General features: G+C 41.1%; 1 protein-coding gene across 2 annotated transcripts; it reads right to left on the bottom strand.

Annotated features, from left to right (window-relative positions):
• Window positions 1-1,027: 1,027 nt before the first annotated feature.
• crmp1 (collapsin response mediator protein 1) lies at window positions 1,028-17,310 on the bottom strand. Of its 2 annotated transcripts, none has more exons than XM_042485036.1 (14): window positions 16,916-17,310; window positions 15,025-15,113; window positions 14,631-14,815; window positions 13,346-13,510; window positions 12,727-12,788; window positions 12,539-12,619; window positions 10,411-10,479; window positions 9,330-9,450; window positions 9,078-9,234; window positions 6,189-6,330; window positions 5,929-6,099; window positions 4,442-4,621; window positions 2,841-3,006; window positions 1,028-2,261 (listed from the first exon to the last, which is right to left on the bottom strand). In XM_042485036.1, the coding sequence occupies exons 1-14, from the start codon at window positions 17,264-17,266 to the stop codon at window positions 2,170-2,172; spliced, it is 2,031 nt and encodes a 676-aa protein (XP_042340970.1). In that variant the 5' UTR covers window positions 17,267-17,310; the 3' UTR covers window positions 1,028-2,169. The 2 variants fall into 2 exon arrangements, with proteins under 2 accessions (XP_042340970.1, XP_042340971.1); XM_042485037.1 differs by lacking the exon at window positions 16,916-17,310 and adding an exon at window positions 16,098-16,400.
• Window positions 17,311-18,287: the final 977 nt, after the last annotated feature.

An 18,287-nucleotide genomic window follows, 5' to 3' on the forward strand; every position in this document is an offset into this window, starting at 1 on the left:
GGTAAATGGACTTGTACTTGTATAGTGCTTTTCTAGTCATTCAACAACTTGAAATGCTTTCATTCACATACACCCATTCACACACGCATTCATACATTGGTGGCCAAGGCTACTGTGCAAGGTGCCACTTGCTACTCAGTGTTTATATATTCATACACAATTTGGGGTTAAGTATGTTATCCAAGGACACTTGGGAACATGCAGACTTGAAGAACCAGGGATCAACCCTCTCCACCTCCTGAGCCACAGCCACCCCATTGTGTGTATCATTTAGCTGCTTTGTGTTGAGCTAATTTTGTTCTAATTGAAGCCCTTGTAAATTTAACCTGACCAGTGTATTCTCATGCATCTGATTTTATGATATATAATGTATATATATGTATGTGTGTGTGTGTATGTGTGTGTGTGTGTGTGTGTGTGTGTGTGTGTGTGTGTGTATGTATATACGAATTAGCACCCAATGAATGGCTTTGTTACGTTCTAAATGTGTTAGTTATGTAGTAAATATAATGTTAGGTTAGGATGAGGAAATAAAAGTTACGTAGGTTAGATTTAGAAAAAGAAACATGGTTGGGCATCATTATTGTAATGTTACGTTATTAACGAGAAGTTAACGTTCACTTGGTTTCACGTGGGACACAAACATGTCCTGTGTTTGTTTGACCCATCCACAAACCCAACCTACCTCCTTTGTGGACTATGGCTCTTTCTACTAATCCCTCTTTTCTCTTGTTGGCCCCGTCATTGCTGCCTTCCTGATTACATGGATTTTGTATGAATTAATGGCTCATGATTATGTGAGTTATATATGGATTTGCACTCCATTTCATAGATATTTGTATAAACAGCCTTACCTGAAAAAATTATTTGTGCAAGAGAAATTCAGCAGACAAAGACGTGGCACGAGAAAGGGACCCATAATATTAGTCATATTAAATTTGCATTAAAGTCTTAGTAATATTTAATTCACCATCATTTTTTGACAACAGTCAAGTCTTTATTGATCATTAGTGGTTCCATTGGAGACACCAGACAACAGCAACAAAACAGAGTGGCATAGAAACACTAAATGTACCAAGAAAACATCAAGAATCAATCAAATAAAATTAAAAACAGCTTAAAAAGATTCTCTGTGAAGTTTTAAAGAGCAAGGGTGGGAGCTGAAGCCCTTTTACAGCAGTGAGTCGAGCATTACAACAAAGATCTATTCCTGGCATGAGTGATTGGCAGAAAAACTATCACACACATCATCAAGTCTTTACAGTAAAACTCTATTATGTAGGTACAGCAATCTAGAAATTCATTTTGCAGTGCGCAGCTAGTGTTGCGTTTGCACCAACTGCTCATCTACGTTTCACACGTTATAGGAGAGTATTGACACATTTGCATATAGGATCTGATGGTGGAGAGGAAGTTGCATTGCTTTCATTGAAATTCACAGTAATGTTAAGATGATTGAATGTGTTTTGGAGTTAGTAACAGCTGGCTCTATCCACAGTGAATGTCATTATGTGTCCAAAACATACATTTACCAGAATAAGAATATATCTGCGCTTCAGAATACAAATGTGCCTTGAGTACAAATTTGAAGTGTTCCTCCATTGCAACAATAAACCACAATTAGTGCAACATCTAAAGACTTGTCCATGCAATATGTATAACTGATCCACTTGAGCCACACTGAAACAAATATTGCCAAGATGTTGGAAAACAGATGCAAGAGGAAGAAATCTGTGAGCACCGTGTCTGAGCAGACCCACACAGTAAGACATGGGAGGTATAAGGAGGAAGTCATGCTCACGGGAGAGGAGATAACATTATGACATAACACCGGGGTCACATTTGGGTGCTTGGAGGGGGTCCGACACTGGATCTGTGTGTGTGTGTGTGAGTGCCTCAATTGTGAGCTTGCGAGTTATTCTGAAGGACTTGGTTGATTGTAAATCACACTCTTCTTTGTATTGGAAGTATTCGTGTGCTTCGTCACTATGACTCAAGGCAAACGGATAAAAATCATAAAGGTTTTAAAAAGAGCGTGTCACCATTGTACCAAAAAAATAAATACAAAGGTATTCATTCATGCCAGCTGTGCTCACACTCTCAGTCATACACACACACACTCAAGAGGTGAAACCCCACAACAACCACACTTTGTGCACAGTCAAGTGTTCAACCAAGGCTGGTGATGTTGGAGCGACCACCGGGGGGTGCTACGATACGGTGGCCAGACCGACGAGGGACGTTGTCATCAATCTGTGCCCCTGGGAAATAAACTCAAAATATTAGATTTGTTCACTGAAAATTAGAAATCTCATTAATTCAGAACATATTTGGTATACATAAAAAGGCACAATAACCCTTTAAAACTTAAGCAAATTGGCTTGATTTCATTCAAAAACATGGGAAGAAGGGACCACAAAATTTCATTATTATAAGTACAAAAAAAAATCCCTGAAAATTATTATTGAAAAAAAAAAGAAAAAAGAATCACAAACAAGTTAAACAGAACCTGGAAAAGTGCTTAAAACTTATAATAATTTATAAAAAAATTTTAAATATGTTATTTTGATAATTATAAATATTTTATATTTTATAATTTTTTCTGCATACATTTTCTCTCAGCTTTTTAAGAAACAATTTTCTAATTTCTTGCAATTTGTGGCACATTCATTACCAAGTTGCTCATTGCCATTTTCTTCATGTTTCTGAAAAACAAAATCAAACCAATTAAGACATCTAAAAGCGGCACAAGAAAACTGATGTCACTCCAGGTTTCAAAGGGTTAAAAGCATCACTGGATTGGATTTGAAAACTAATATAAAATACATTATTTCTGTTACCTGATAGGCTAAAGTTGGACTGGTGAAGATTGCGTATTGGTGGGGGTTGGTGAGAGGTGGGTGAAGTTTTGGCTGACGGAGCAGGAGTAATATATTTGGGAGTAGGAACAACATCGTACACAGGGCCATCATACAACCCACGGGTAACGCCCTGCTTGGTCTTCACCTGGGGAGAAAACAAACAGAAAAATAAATATAAGACAAACCTATTAGTCACTCTTAATAAACACGTAACACACCAGTCAGCCTAACATATGACTTCTCTCTTGAATCAGATAATGCTGAAAAGATGAGAGAATGTAACTGTCAGGATTGTTGTAAAATATATTTAGTAAAATCATTGGTAAAGGTGATTTTAGCACCATAGAACCAGGATGGTAGATGAGATTCTTGCCTCAGTTTTCTTGCCATAACAATGCACAACACAATATCTGTGATGCTTTTGACCTTGATCATTGAAAAAAAGTATGATTGCCCCTTTTTCAGGGTGTCATTTGCTTCGGGAGAATTGTCACACTGCAGCTTTTTGGCTATTTGCACCCATCCCTTTGACATGTTATTATGGATCCCACTGTGTGCTGTGATCTGCAGTTAGGATTAGGGCAAAGAGGTCATGTTTAGGGGTTAGTAATAGCCAATCTGAAACTAACTTGATATATCTTTTTGTTATTATTTGTTATATTTTTTTAAATGTCTCAAAATTCTGAAAAATGTGGATTTCCCAGACCTCAAAAATGTCATCTTCAAGTTGCTTCTTTTGTCCAACCAACAGACCAAAACCTAATGGCTATCATACATTTAATACATCATACACCATTTACATAATAAATGACACAGAAAAGCAGTACATTTCGACATTCAAGAAGTTAAAGCCAGCAAAAGTTTGACGTTTCCTTAAAAAAATGACTTTAATGATGAAACCATTATCAAAATAGTTGGCCATTTATTTTCTTTCAGTCAATTAATCAACTCATTGATTATTCAATGAATTGTTGCAGCCTTTTCTCTGAGGTTCAAATGGTATATTGGCAGGTCAAAAACTCACAAATGTATTGCCAGGAAGTCGGGTAAAGTCAAGGAGGAAATAAGGCATGATGGGTGATCGGCTCGAGCATAGGAATTTTGTGCAGGAGACTGAGGTTTGAGTCACCTTTGAGCCAGCACTGGCTTATTAATTTTACAACTTATTTATTATATTCAGTTTTTAGGATTCATAGAGCTGCTAAATGCACTCTGTGTGCATAAACTTAACCTGAATAAATGAATAATTCTGTTCGTGTTAACATTACATTTTGACGTTCCTCAGACTCCAGGAATATGTACACCTGGGTGCATATAGCACATGTCACTTTCTAGTTTGTTATTTTCTATTTTAATTTATGTCTTACTGTCAGGCAACAAATGTCTGCTTCCATCTTTAAAAAAAAGGAGGCTGTTGGACTGTAAAACATCAGGGACGATGATGGAAATAAGATCAGGACTATATCAGTCCATGGCTAACAAAGTCTGATATGTTGTGTTTTATAAATACAGTGGAATGTCTGCAATAAATCAAGTTAACAGACAGTATTTTTAAATGTCACATTTTATATTTATAATACCTGGTTCCTGAACTTGATACGCTGGTAGGCATAGTCTGGGAAGTGCTTGCGGGGAATAAATCGACCGGTTCCCTGCTGGGCCTGTAGCTTGCCCTCTTCATAAACCACCCGACCTTGACTCAACACCAGCGCTGGACCCCCGCGGCACTCCAGACCCTCAAAGATGTTGTATTCTGCAGCCTGCATGGAGAGCGATAAAATTACAAGACAAAGAATGCAAGAGAAGGGAATTAAGATGACGAACAAGGGAGAGCACTTTCATCCCCCCCTCCCACCAATCAGAGCACCCCGCACCGTCTCGGCCAACTGTGCTATTACAGCGAGCTTTGTATCAAAGGGTTTAATACATGCAGTAAAATGCAGCATTTGAGAAGATGGGGGATGAATAAGTGAGAGGCTTGGGGCATAGAGGAGGAGCGACAGTGTGAAACCGGGGGGATGGGGAGAGAGATGGGAGCACAGGATGGGTGAGGGGTGAAGGGGGATTATAACCGAAAGCCAGCACCATGTCTTGATCAGGCTTTAGAGAGTGGAGAGCAAAATGAATCCATTATTCACTCTCTAATGTTGTCACTGTATTGTGTCACAGTGCTCAAAGCAAACTTTCACTCCAAGGCCAACTTTTTCATAATTTGGGCAAACTGACCCTTTAAAAATAAATCCTATACTCACTTGTCAAATATAATTTCTGTAAACTAACTGTATGTCCTTAACCCCTTGAAATCTGGATAGACATCAGATTTCTTTTGTTGTGTTTAGCATTTCACAAGCCATTTAACCCTTGAAACGTAAGCAAATTGCTTTGATTTCTCTTGAGGAAAAAGGCAATGACCAACTTGGCTAGAAAATGCCTAGAAAACTACACAATAATTATTTTAATCATATATTTAAAATAATGTCACAGAAAAACATCTATGATTTATTTTCAATTAAAAAAAACATTTTTTCAGTAATTTTCTTGTTTGTTTGGGTTTTTTTTTATTTTCCTTTCTACTTATTTTCAAGTAATATTCTTATTCCTTTTTTCTTCTTTTTACTACTTTCCTGCTAATTTTTGGGCAATATCTTATTTAAACCAATTTGCTCAGGTTTTAAAAGGTTAAAAATCAGCGGTTGTGTATCAAACAGAATGTGTGCTGTAATATTCTGAGACTGCCATGCATTTGCAATATGTCATCATACTGCTGACAGTAATGCCAGGCTTAACTGAATATTATATTCTAACTTGAAAGTACATTTTCTGTTTCTCCTGAGCTCCTGTGTTCCATCTCTTGGTTTAAATCCTATTTCACACTTCGCCATCTCCCATATGAACCCCTCTCTTGCCTCCTGTGCTTTATGGGCTTCTGCTCTCTCAACTGATGCAGTATGTGAAGATCACAGAATATGGTTTCATTACTCTGTTATCTCCGGGATACAATTCAACAATTTATCCATCCTCCTTTTTTCACCCTCTTTTCTTTCCTTCTATTTTCTTTTGCTCTTACCGACTGCTGGAGTTTGGCGGTGATGGTTTTGACGCTGTCAGGGTCCCAGATGACGATGTCAGCGTCAGAGCCCACCGCTATCCGGCCTTTGCGGGGGTATAAGTTGAAGATTTTTGCAGCGTTGGTAGATGTGACCGCCACAAACTGGTTTTCGTCCATTTTCCCCATGGCCTGAGAGACAGGGGAGTTGACGCTTAGAGTCCAAATTGACTTCTCACGGTTAAACAAAAGACACACAGACTTATGTCCTCAATGCTCACCACAGCCTTGTCCCAGACGAAACCCATCCTCTCCTCCACTCCGTTGGTTCCCTCTGGGATCAGGGTGAAGTCATCTTTACCGATTGCTTTCTGGGAAGTGCTAAATGCGCAGTGAGCACTGCCCACCACCTGGAGGTCCCCACTGAGAGAAGACAACAAAATGACACAAAACTACCCACATACCTTTTCACCTATCAAAAGTTTAAAATTTTGAAATGCCTTTAACTATTTAAGGTAGCTCTTTGTGATCAGATGGTCAGTCAAAGAAGTATTTCACTGCCGGAGAGGTGGCCTTTTAATAAAAGTAGGCTGTTGTTGTTTGTTACAATGTAAAGGGGGCAAAGTTAAGACTTCGGTATCTGATGAACCCTCCCCAGGACATTTTTAACATCAGTCACTTTCCTGCGTTCAAGAACCAATTTATGTAAATGTATTTATTTATATAAAAGAAAACACAACAATCAGGAGACAATTAAAAAATATAATCACACATCTCAAAAATTCATAAATCCCTGGACTTTAATATCTCACATGTTCATGCAGAGAGAATGGAAAACTAAACTGTCAGGAATATTTTACCTATTTTACCAACTGGTGCGTGCACATTTTTGGGTCACATTAAAATTGTTACAGTCCTGTCTACAGGCCCTCAGACTTTTTGTTTCATACTATCCCACTTATATATTTAAGTTATATTAGTATCTATATTTGTTTTTTTACATGCTTCATTATGAGGATGTGGTTTTCCAGGTTTGGGGTTTTCAGTGTAGCTTTGTTGCTCTGATCCAGTCATGTTTCCTGGTTTATTTTGTAGATTTAGCCCTTATGTGTCATGTCTGGTCCCACCTCTGTCTGTTTTCCTGCCTCAGTGATTGTCTGCCCTACTCTGATTACTTTCACCTGTGTCCTGCAGTCTAATCAGCTGTTCTCACTTCCCCAATTAGTCTCTCCCTACTTATAGCTGCTCACTTCTTTTGTTTTTCATCAATTTGTCTTCATTTTGAAGAATTCCCACCTGTGCCTGTCCTCTTTTATCCTCCTAATTTTGCAGCTCTAAGGTTTTTTTTGTTTGTTTTATTTTGAAAAAAAATCTATGCCTTTGTTCAGCTGCCTGTTTCATTGCCTGCAAAACCTTCTACCTGCTCTCCAATACAGTCAGTGGGCTAGATTTTTTTTTTCTTAATCTACATGACTTTTTTTGGACAAAGCAAATCTGTTGCTTCTACGGGCTATTTAAATTGTATGTTTTCTTATTGTGCAAATAAACCTTTCTTAACCCCTTGAAACCTGGAGCGACATCACTTTTCTTTTGCTGCTTTCAGATGCCTTTTACTAGCATGAAGGACGATGAAAAAAGGGGCAATAAGCAACTTGGTCTGAAAAGTTCCACAATTTTTTTTTTCAAAAGGGAAAAACTAATTATCATAACCTATTTCAAATTATGTAACAGAATTAGAATGTTTTTTAAGCAGTTTTAATTTGCTTGTATTTTTTTTTTTTCCAATTTCTTGCTAATTCAGGGGTCATTTCTTCTTTCACTGTTCATTGCTATTGTGATGAACAGGGAGACAGACATTTCCACTGTTTGCCATCAGGTGTCCTCATTGAGCATATGAGTTAAAGAACAAGTCATGTTGTGGCCTGGGGCAAAAAAAAAAAAAGCCAGCTGAACCAGTAAGAATGATGCAATGCAGCTGCAGTACCAGTCCCTAAAGCCTTAACTAGACCACATCACATACACAAGAAACACTGCATTAGAAATGAGAAAGATATGTGCTCCCTTTACCTCTTAATATACAGGGGGCACAGTTTGACTGATTAACAGCTATGATTAGGATAATTTTGCATCTGAGGCATTTTAGTAGCTCGTTAATTACAGTGATTACTTCATGATAGTGAGCTTTGGGATCACCGGCCCAAACGCCATAAAAGTGCTTATTATGAAAATAACAGGCCTCACTATAATGTGAGGAAAAGTGCTGCTCTTTTGTTGGTTGAAAAAAATAGAAGCTAAAAATACACCCCGTCACTTCAGCAGACGCTCAAAGGCAACAGTTATATCACGCCACCGGTGTGACAACACGGACCCGCCTAGAGAAGCTGGAGTTGCAGACGAATGGTGGAGGAGGAGGAGGAGGAGGATGAGGAGGCAGGCAGTTGGTAGCCAAGGCAACAGATGATGAAGGATTCTAGTTCCTGTGCTATTTATGGAATCGGGGACAGTCAAAAGTGTATCAGGATGTTCTGTTGTGTATGAGGGTGTGTGAGAAGTGAGGTGAATTTGGTCTGGTACTTTGCCTCTCACTATGATGCTCTTGAGTTTGCAGCTCAAATTCTATGTATTTTGCCTTTTTGCAGTGATAATAGCATAAACTAGTATGATAGCATAAAGTATTAATTACTGTTAAAGCGGCTTGCAAATGATTATGCAGTCCTTTATCCATTATTAAGTCTCTTTCACCGCCTTCTCTCTGCCCCTCTTCTTCTCACACAAACACCTTCTCTCCATCTGTTTTTCTTTTTCCCTGACGCTGGTCTGACATTGTGCAGTACACTAGCAGTTGTTTGTGGAATGAATACCAAACAAATATCTAAGGACAAACTGTGAGATCCTTGTAGGAATCTCCGTTGGTGTCATAAAGCTGATTTGCATTTCACTCCCTAAAGAGGTTATAGCTAAATTAAACACTTCTGCCCTCACTGCCCGTATTAATTGGAAAAGTTTTCAAAAGTCCCAAAGTTCATGAAAATAATTATTCATATTTAGTCAGGCTTCTCAGAGCATGATCACTGCACACTGTAAAATGCTGAGGCCTTGAATTGAAAGGAGACTTTGAAGAATTTACTTAGATTTGCATGTGCATTTATTGAGAGAAGTTTGAGACGTACCAAGACAGCAGTGTGTTGAGGTGGTCTGGGGTTGTGGGATCAGGGCTCAAAGGTGGAGAGGTCACATAAGCAGCTGCTTTGGCCCAGTTCTTGCTCCAATAGTGCGAGCCGTCAGTGACCAGGCTAGCTGTAATGGGCTCCCCAAAAACTACAGAGCCTGAATGGGAAGATAGTGAGGCAGAGCAGGTCAGGATGTGAAATGAAGATGTGCAGAACGTGTCATTACATTAAATAAAAGAAAGACATTCTGACCTCTCCTGCGGGCCTGGGCTATAGTGTCGGCTGCACTCTTGCTCATCACCTTGGTGATGTAGACAGGACAGTTCACACGGTTACCAAGAGTGATGGCACGGAACACTGCCTCAGCCTCCAGCTGCATGGAGAGGTGGTAAAGAAAATGTTAAAACCAATGGATGGATGGTTGGATGGATGGATGGATGGATGGGTGGGACGTATGGGGTCAAGCTTTTCTCATGCACTGTTCATACATAAATCTACGTAATCGGAAAGATGGAAAGGCTGAAATCATACCAACAATGCACTGACTGGAGTAAAGAAGGAAGTAGTATAAATAGAGAACATCTGAGTAAGGGAGACAGGATGGGGTGGTGGATGGGTCAAAACAAAACAGGACTTTTCCAAGGGAGAACACGGTTTGTATCCTTTGTGAAACCAAATGAATTCTGAGTTATTTTAAGTTATAACCTAAAGTGAAAACATGACGTACTTAATGTCATGTTGTCAAGTACATGCATTTACTATGTTAAGCATATAACACGTTTTCTTAAACCTAACCTACGCAACTTACCTTTTCTAAACTTAATCTACATAACTTTATGTTAAGTATGTAACTTCACATTAAGAGTGTAACATTGCGATTCCCAACCATGATGTTTTTCCTAAACCCTAAGTACATACCCTCGCTTTCCCAGACCCAACCAACATAACTTTACTTTCCTAAACTTAATTTACATAACTTTAAAGTAAGTATGCAAATTGGCGATGCCAAACCATGCTTCTTTGCCCAACTATGTTTTTTTGTCTAAACCTAACCTATGTAATATTTTACTCTCCAAGACATGGTGGTGTCCTGCCATGTTTCTTTTCCTAAACCTAGTCTATGTAATTACTTTCCTGAATCCAATCTACATAACTTAACGATAAGAACCTAACGTGAGGACACCCAACCATGAATCTTTCCCTAAACCTAACTTAACCACGAGGGGCATTCATTTGTTAGATTTCACACAAACCTTTGTATGTACATTTTGTAAGATTTCACACAAACTGTTGTATGATGATATGTTGATGGGGCGTACAAAAATCATATCACCTCTTCAGGACGACTTAGAGGATGGCCTTCAGGTCCGGTGATTCCCATTCCCAGGATTTTTCTCTGTTCCTGAAACAAAATTAAAATCAGTTTCATTATAACTACTTTCATGTCAATTACAATAACTGTCACCATTACAAACAATACTTGTCAAAACACATTCTATCCACTCTACATATTCTCCAGTGCCTTTGCTGGTATCTTATGGCTGTAAAATGAAAATCTCATGGTCTGTCATGCTATCAAAGAAAATCAAGTGTGCATTGTAATCCTAAAATGCCAACGCACTGTGGGGAGCTTTTGCTGGCTGCACTTGTAATGCTTCTGACAGCGCTGTCAGGAGAACAGCAGAATTGAGATGAAAACCAGACCTTCATCCCCTCGCTGTTTCTCTTCTTTAAATATTTTTTGATCCATTGTTAGCTCACAAGAGGGTTGGTGTTTCTAAAGGTTTTTCATCACCCATCGCCTTATTACCATTATGTTAACAAGTATGTCGTTATTATTCATCAGCACGCCCATCATCATTCATTACCCTTATTCATCTTCGCATACATCATGGTTTCCGCCTTAATTGTCCTCTTAATCAGGACCATCATCTCTGTGACCACGACTACCACTTTTCATCGCTGCTGTGAGCATTATCAGCACCTTCGCTCTTGCCATCTTAATCACCATTACATCATCATCATTAGTGAAATACAGATCACCAGCAATGGTGATCTATGAAAAAACCTGTCATAGTCAGCAGCTGCAGCAGCATTAATTCCTCTCTCTTTCTCTCTCTCTCTCTGAGAGCTAGGGTTATGTAAGAAGACTATTTTAACCTCAGTAGAGGTTGCAAGACTTTAAAAGTAGAACATTGGTCATGATTTAGTTCAGACATTATATACAGTTAGCTATTTCATCACAGTAAACTGCTCTGCGCTAAGAAACTGACAGGTCACAATGGTGGTACAAGAGGTATGGGTTGCCTGTTGTCACTAAAGGACAACTAGAGTTACCACCTCCTGGTTGTATGCCTCTGCAAACAAATGAAGTTGCAATTATGGTTTACATCGCTGGATGCTTCATGAACATCTTCCCCTGGCAGCACATGAGATCTAAACAATCAGCAAAGTTTTCAAGGTGGACACCCAAGATTAGTGTCACCAATTCAGTATCTGACCTAATATCTCCCCTTCTGTTCCTGAGTTATGATGTTAAATAATGGCCAGAAAAGAGTTTTTGTAGAACAGAATGATGCACAATGAAGTTAACCTTCGAACTTTTGAAAATAAAAATGTCATCACTTCATCATTTTATTCTACTAGACATTTGTGTGAAATGTTGTAATTAGTGAATGAATTCTTGGCTAAAAACATATTTTGTGAGGTCTCAGTGATGTCTGACCTTCCACAAACAAATTCTAAAAAGTTCATCCCTGACTGAGAGTAGATGTTTTTGCAAAATTTGAGCAGAATTCTCTCATGGTGTTATTGAGATATTACATTCACAGGAATAAAAAGGATACAAGGCCACAAGTGACCTTGAACTTTGACTGCCAAACTCTAATCAGTTCATCATTATTTCCAAGTGAACGTTTGTGCCAAATTTGAGGAAATTCCCTCAAGGTGCTCTTGAGATATCACATTTAACGGGAATGGGTCAAGCAGACAGACAAACAGAGGTACAGACAATCAGAAAAAAAATGTCTCTGGCAACAGCTTTTGCCAGCATGGAGACATAAAATTTGCTATGCAATACAGGCATCCACACACCACCGTACAAAGAAATGACTACAGTTACACTGACCTTGACTTTTGACCACCAATATCTAATCAGTTCATTGTTGCATCCAGATGGATGTTTGTGCCAAATTTGAAAAAAAGAATTCCCTAAAGGTGTTCTTGAGATAGCGCCATCACAACAATTAGACAAATGAAGTCACAGTGAACTTGACCTATAACCTTTGACCACCAAAATCTAATGAGTTCATCGCTGAGTCCAAGTGGATGTTTGTGCCAAATCTGAAAAAATTCTTTCCAAGCGTTCTTGAGATAACACATTCACAAGAATGAGAAGGGTGGACGGTCCTGGCTATCGCTGGCAAGAAGGCTTAAAAATGGAGAGGTTGTTTAGAACTTACCTGAGCAATGAGGTCTCCATTTTCAGCATGTACTAACACCACTGCACCCAGCTGCTTCAGGAAGGAGAAAGCCTCATAGAGCTGAGGGAGGGAAGAATCCAATCCAGAATGAAAAGGAGATTAATAGTGAAAGGAAGTCACAGACTTACATGAGAAATGAGTGCAGCAGCTGTGATAATGAAATATACCTGAGAGTCTGACATCTGGTACATATCCTTATAAGCCATGTACACTTGGAAGGAGTTGATACCTGACAACAGTGGGAACGATAAATGTATTCATGAAAAGCAGCAGCAAGGATTACAAAGACAAACTGAGTGTAGCCAAAATAATGTATCATGAAATGCAATAAATAAAGCCGAGATGAAAGGCAAACTTCAAGTTGCGAAATGCAGACAGTGATCCACAACCTCGTCTGAAGTACAAAGCATCCAGAGCGTGTTTATGTCCAGCAACAGAGCCAAGAATTACAACTTTATTTTGAAAAGGAATTGGTCACATAAGCTGCTGCCTTGGCTCAGTTACTGCATTATTTTGTAGCTTGCCCCTAACGTAAAGTGATTTTTTACTTAAAACAGATTACAAGTAAAATTTAGACACTACCACCATGACAGCACTGTAGAGAACAATGGATTTCCGCCGTGCCTTAGCTATAAGAGGATTCAACACTGGGCCAAATTGTTTCTAAATCTGTCCCTATTGTTCTTGTGAAATGGGTCCAAAACAGGGATGAACGTGGAACTGAAACAAGAATAACAGCAATGACCATAGTTTGAAATATTGTGGAACAACTAAAAACTGGCGTACCTTTTTCTTGCACCAGCAGCTCCAACTCATCTTTAACACTCTCATCCCACTGGGGGATGTCTACGTGCAGGGAATAATCGCAACACGCCTTCTTATCTGCAGCCTCCTGCCAGCGCTCAAACGACTCCAGCAGACTCTCGCCAGGCTCGGGGGTCACGTGGTCAACTGAGAAGTGCAAAAAGGTCAAAGGTTAAGATGAAAAGAGCACGATTAATATTTTCAATTAATACCATCTTGCACAGGTTCCTCTTTTAGATTCTTTAGGTAATGGTCCTCTTATCATAATCATGCACACTGAGAAAATCACATACAAAGCCAATCAGGGCATGCCAACCCAAATATGTTAAGACCTCACAGTATAGAGGGAGGCAGATTACCCCCGTCAGACATCTTTTTTCTCTTTTGCGCCTGCAAGTAGCACAATGAGCAGTGTGGCTGGGTCCATGTTATGTCAAGAAAGGGTGTTCATTTATCAGGCTCCACCTACTATAACCAAAGAGTCCAGCTTAGGGCAGAGCCTATGTGAGATAAAACTAAGATTACAATATTGTAACCGTAGTTCTATCAGCACAGGTGGAGCCCTCAACCTGGGGGCCCTGTTGCTCCTACGCCGCTCACTGAAGAGGGTCTGGTCTAGCATGGTGATACTCAACTTACAGCTAAATCTGTCCCCTGATAGGATGCTGGGTGGACCCTAAAACATTGTCTGATTCACACTGGGAATTGTTTTTGCTCTTTTAGTATACATAAGGTGCCAAAGTACATAAAACAGCATCAAAATAGAGCTTGTTTATCAAAAAAAGTGTTGGTGGATGATTCCTCCTACCCTCCTAATGTCTTAAAACATCCTAAAATCCTAAAATCGTCCTAAACCATCCAAAAATACTAAAAACGTCTTAAAATCTGAGAATCCTACATAAGTTCTAAAGTATTAGAAATATCTTGAAATTGTAGAAACATGTATGGGGTAGCTATGAGTGGCCCCTGGCCTCTTGTCCTTTTGCAAAAGTGGTCCTGCTGCAAAGCAAGTAGATTATCACTAGTTTTAGGATGCCTGATGGGAAATCCATCCCCTTACATACTTTGGGGTCTGCACATATTCAAGTAGGCACGTCCTGATTTGCCAGCTAGGTTTATGCTTTTCTCAGTGTGCGAATGCAAGCTCGTGAGTATTAAGAGTACAAAGTCCCTTCAAGGGCTCTGTCTGTGCTTAAAGAACTTGGGTTACAACTGTAACCTTGGTTACTGTGGCTGCATGTGTGTGTCTGTGTGCGTCCACACTTACTGATCATGGTGGTGCCCCCAGCCAGCGCAGCCTTGGTTCCCTGGAGGAAATCATCAGCAGGCTGCGTGCCCAGGTAATGCTTCATCAGACAGGTGTTGACATCTATCCCCCCTGGGATCACCATGCGCCCATTAGCCTCGATCACCTTGACACCCCCAGGTACAACCAGATTCTCGCCCACCTGCCTGCCGAGGATCAGATGCATGTAGAGACACAGGTGTATGAAAGGAAATGAAAAGATGCAGAGATGATGGAAAGAAGTGTGGTGCAGGAAAATTAAAGGGCATGGATTAAAATGGGTTGTGGAAGATGAAGAAAAGAATACGGAAGTCAAATCATTATTGACTGCAACATTTTTGCAAATCTTTATTTTTAGCTCCTTATATATACGCACTTGATGAGCCCATCCTCAATGTAGACGTCTGCATAGAGAGACTGGTCATCATTGACCACCCGCCCTCCTTTGATCAACAGCCTTTCACTCTGCAGGGGAGGAGTGCACAGCGAGAGGGGGAGGGAGGGAGAGGTACAGGAGAGGTTGAATTCAGTCCTGACATTTTGATCTATTGCACAATCAGTTATGTAATCACTGACCATATAGCAATATTATGACACTGTGCAGTGGATGAGGGTGGAGAGAAACCTCCTGTGCATGAGTGGGGTCTCACAAAAGCTAATATTAGTGCCGTTTGACCCCTCTTTTATTTGCATATTGCACAATGAGATTATTAAAGTAATCTAGTAAATATTTGAATGCACAGTGTTTAACAAGCAGGTTTTTCTCACACTACCATTTGTCCACACCCTCTACCATCATGCAGAGTGCCTAGCAACAGCTTTAAGGAAGATGTTATATCGCCATGGTAACCAGGGATCATGATCACCCATGGTGTGAGAGATGACAGCCCTGTTATATTCTCAGCATCTTTAACCAACGAGGATGCTTGCAGAAGGGAGACTGTTAGTGTCAGTTTTGCTGTCTTCACCGTGAAATGTATATATCACAATGTGGCCTTTGGATTTATGTGGCATATGATAATATTATGTAATAACTGAAAGAAGAATCTTTCTGCCGAATGCATGCTATAATAAAGCTGAAAGGGATGCATTTTTGCACAAATCCGGTCTCATACCTTTACGTTTTTTTTTTACGCAAACCATTGTTTCCTGTGCGAGTCCTGCTTAGACCGTCACGTCAACCGAGTTAATCCCTCTGACAGGCGGCGAGATTACACAACACAGTCCAACACTGACTGATACTCGGCGCTCGATTTGATACACAGACATTGTGATATGGTCACCTCCCTGTTTTGGGGTTTGCTGTTTCACCCCGGAGAAACTGTAGGAGGGCCTTCTGCCCTGTGCCACCTCACTAAGAATTTAATCCCCTCTCTGCCGGCACTGGCAGCAGGGATTTGCATACGAGCGGAGAGCTTCTCCAGCCGCTGACCAGGCCGGGTCTCTTACCGTCAGATGGGGGATGCTGTTCTTCCCCTGGTAACCGGTCCCAGACATGCTCTCTCCGTCGCTCTGCCCCCGGGGCAGTCCACTCAGAAGCGGGTTGCGATGACTCCGGCGCCCTGCGCTGCGTTCTGCGCCCCTTTGTCTCCCCCCGATGTGTGTTGCTTTTTGTTTCCGTGTGTGTGTGAGAGAGAGAGGGACAGCGATGAATCCGCCGCCGAAGGCTACGGCTGCGTCGGGATGCGTGAAGCGCGCGCCGTGACAAGACAGGTGACGAACTTGTGCGTGCGCGCGCGGGTAAACAAGCCCGGTGGCGTTCACGGCACCGAGATAGACGGTGTATCTCACACCCCCTTCTGCACGCGCTCATATAAACAGCTCTCGTGAAAGAGCAGAAAAACAATCCAGAGAGGGGTGCTGTATATGGAGCTGTCCATTTCAGCACCACAAACTGAGAGGAGCTTTATTGTGTTGGAGATTTTTTTTTTACGAGCCACGTAAACCAAAATGGCCAAACTGCAATGCAGCATAAAACTTTAATCATTTATGCAGACTTGTGTCAGAATAACAACCCAGGAGGGTTTTTTAGACAGTTATTCAGGCGACAGTTTTTGTCCAACACAACACGTTGAATTACAAAAAATAAATTATTCAAATTTATGCTTACAGTCGTTAACCAATAGTCTTTGTTCTTTCTCTAATTAGGCCGATAGTTGTCTACCAGCTGTAGGCTATGTGCGTGTGTCTGTTTATCTGGAAAGCTGCGCATGAAGAAACAAATCATTTCAACCAAAAAAAGACAGACATAGGGAGAAAAATCCTACCTCCCCATTTGGGCTTTCCTTCCCAGATGAAAATCTAACCTCCACACCGGGGCGCGTATCGTCTGACTCCCCGGGCGAGTTGGTCAGTGACCCCTCTCGGCCCTCGCTGGACGTCTTCCCGACGGGCTCACCAGCATCCAAGACCCTCTCCCGGCTCCCGCTTCTCGGGGTGCGGCTCCCTTTCCTCCCCACCGCGTAGTTATCGAAGTCTATGGTCTTGCTTTCGAACGCCCCCTCCACGGAGCTGAACATGCCGTAGCTTTTCCGCTGGTTCGGCCCGGTGGTAATCGGCCCCGCCAGGTACACCGGCAGCTCATCCTCCCGGTTCCATTGCCTCCTGCAGTCAGACATTGTGGCTTCCTCACACGGCAGACGGAGACTCCCCCCAAAATGTGAAGCGATGGAGACAGAAGCCTCGCTTGTTTTTAACCGGGTCACCGACAGCCCCGCCTCTGGAGCGCGCTCTGATGCTGTGAACTGTAAAAAAGCAGCTCTCTCTCTCCGGGCTACCTAAGAACGCACAAGTGAAATGATGCAGTGCTCCAGTTTAACGGGGTGTCAGTGTGAACTATTTTAATGTGCAAGAGCCTAGTTTGTGACCACACGTGCAAACATGCGGAAAAATAAAAGGAAAGAAAGTCTCCCTATAACATCTTTCAGTCTTTCCCTTTAATGTGTGGGGGCTGTGCGTGAGCAGGTCACACCATCAGCGGATTAAACCAGCATGTGTCATCCTTTAACCCACATCTGGAGGGGAGAGACAGATTGTTAAAGGGTCTATGTGCTGGTGCTGTCAGAGATGACTACATACAGGGAGGGTGGTCTGTTGGAACTTGCAAGACAGCCTTGAATGAGTGCAGGTATGAGACTCCAGGCTGCAGTTTCTATATCTCATCTGGGCCGAAACCAGTGACCTGTGTGTACTCATGGGATGTTTGCTGATGTGTGCAGACAGACTTGTTCCAGGCAGCAACAGACTGTCCTTCTCACCGCCCCAGGGGGATTATGGGAAAAGGCGAAAGTGGAGTGAGAGTGACTGAGTTAGTGACAGAGAAGCTAGGAGCTGTCTTTTCAGCACTCACGCAGGTGGACAACTCCCAGAGGAACAATGCACCGACATGAAGCAACAGCAGCAGCACAACAGCAGAGCCTATAGGAAAGCATCACATGCTCAGCACAGTTTGGACACAGTGTAGAATAAATGTATACCTGTATTGCACATATCTGGGAGCAGACAGGCCTATTACAGAAAACAGCAGTATCTAAAATAAATAATATGACAGAAATTGATATATAGATATATAGGTTTTAATTCCTTTATTTACCTTTGTGTTAATTTCCATATATATATGTGTGTGTGTGTGTGTGTGTG

This window comes from Plectropomus leopardus, chromosome 4 (assembly GCF_008729295.1).
Source record: "Plectropomus leopardus isolate mb chromosome 4, YSFRI_Pleo_2.0, whole genome shotgun sequence".
Classification (NCBI taxonomy): domain Eukaryota; kingdom Metazoa; phylum Chordata; class Actinopteri; order Perciformes; family Serranidae; genus Plectropomus; species Plectropomus leopardus.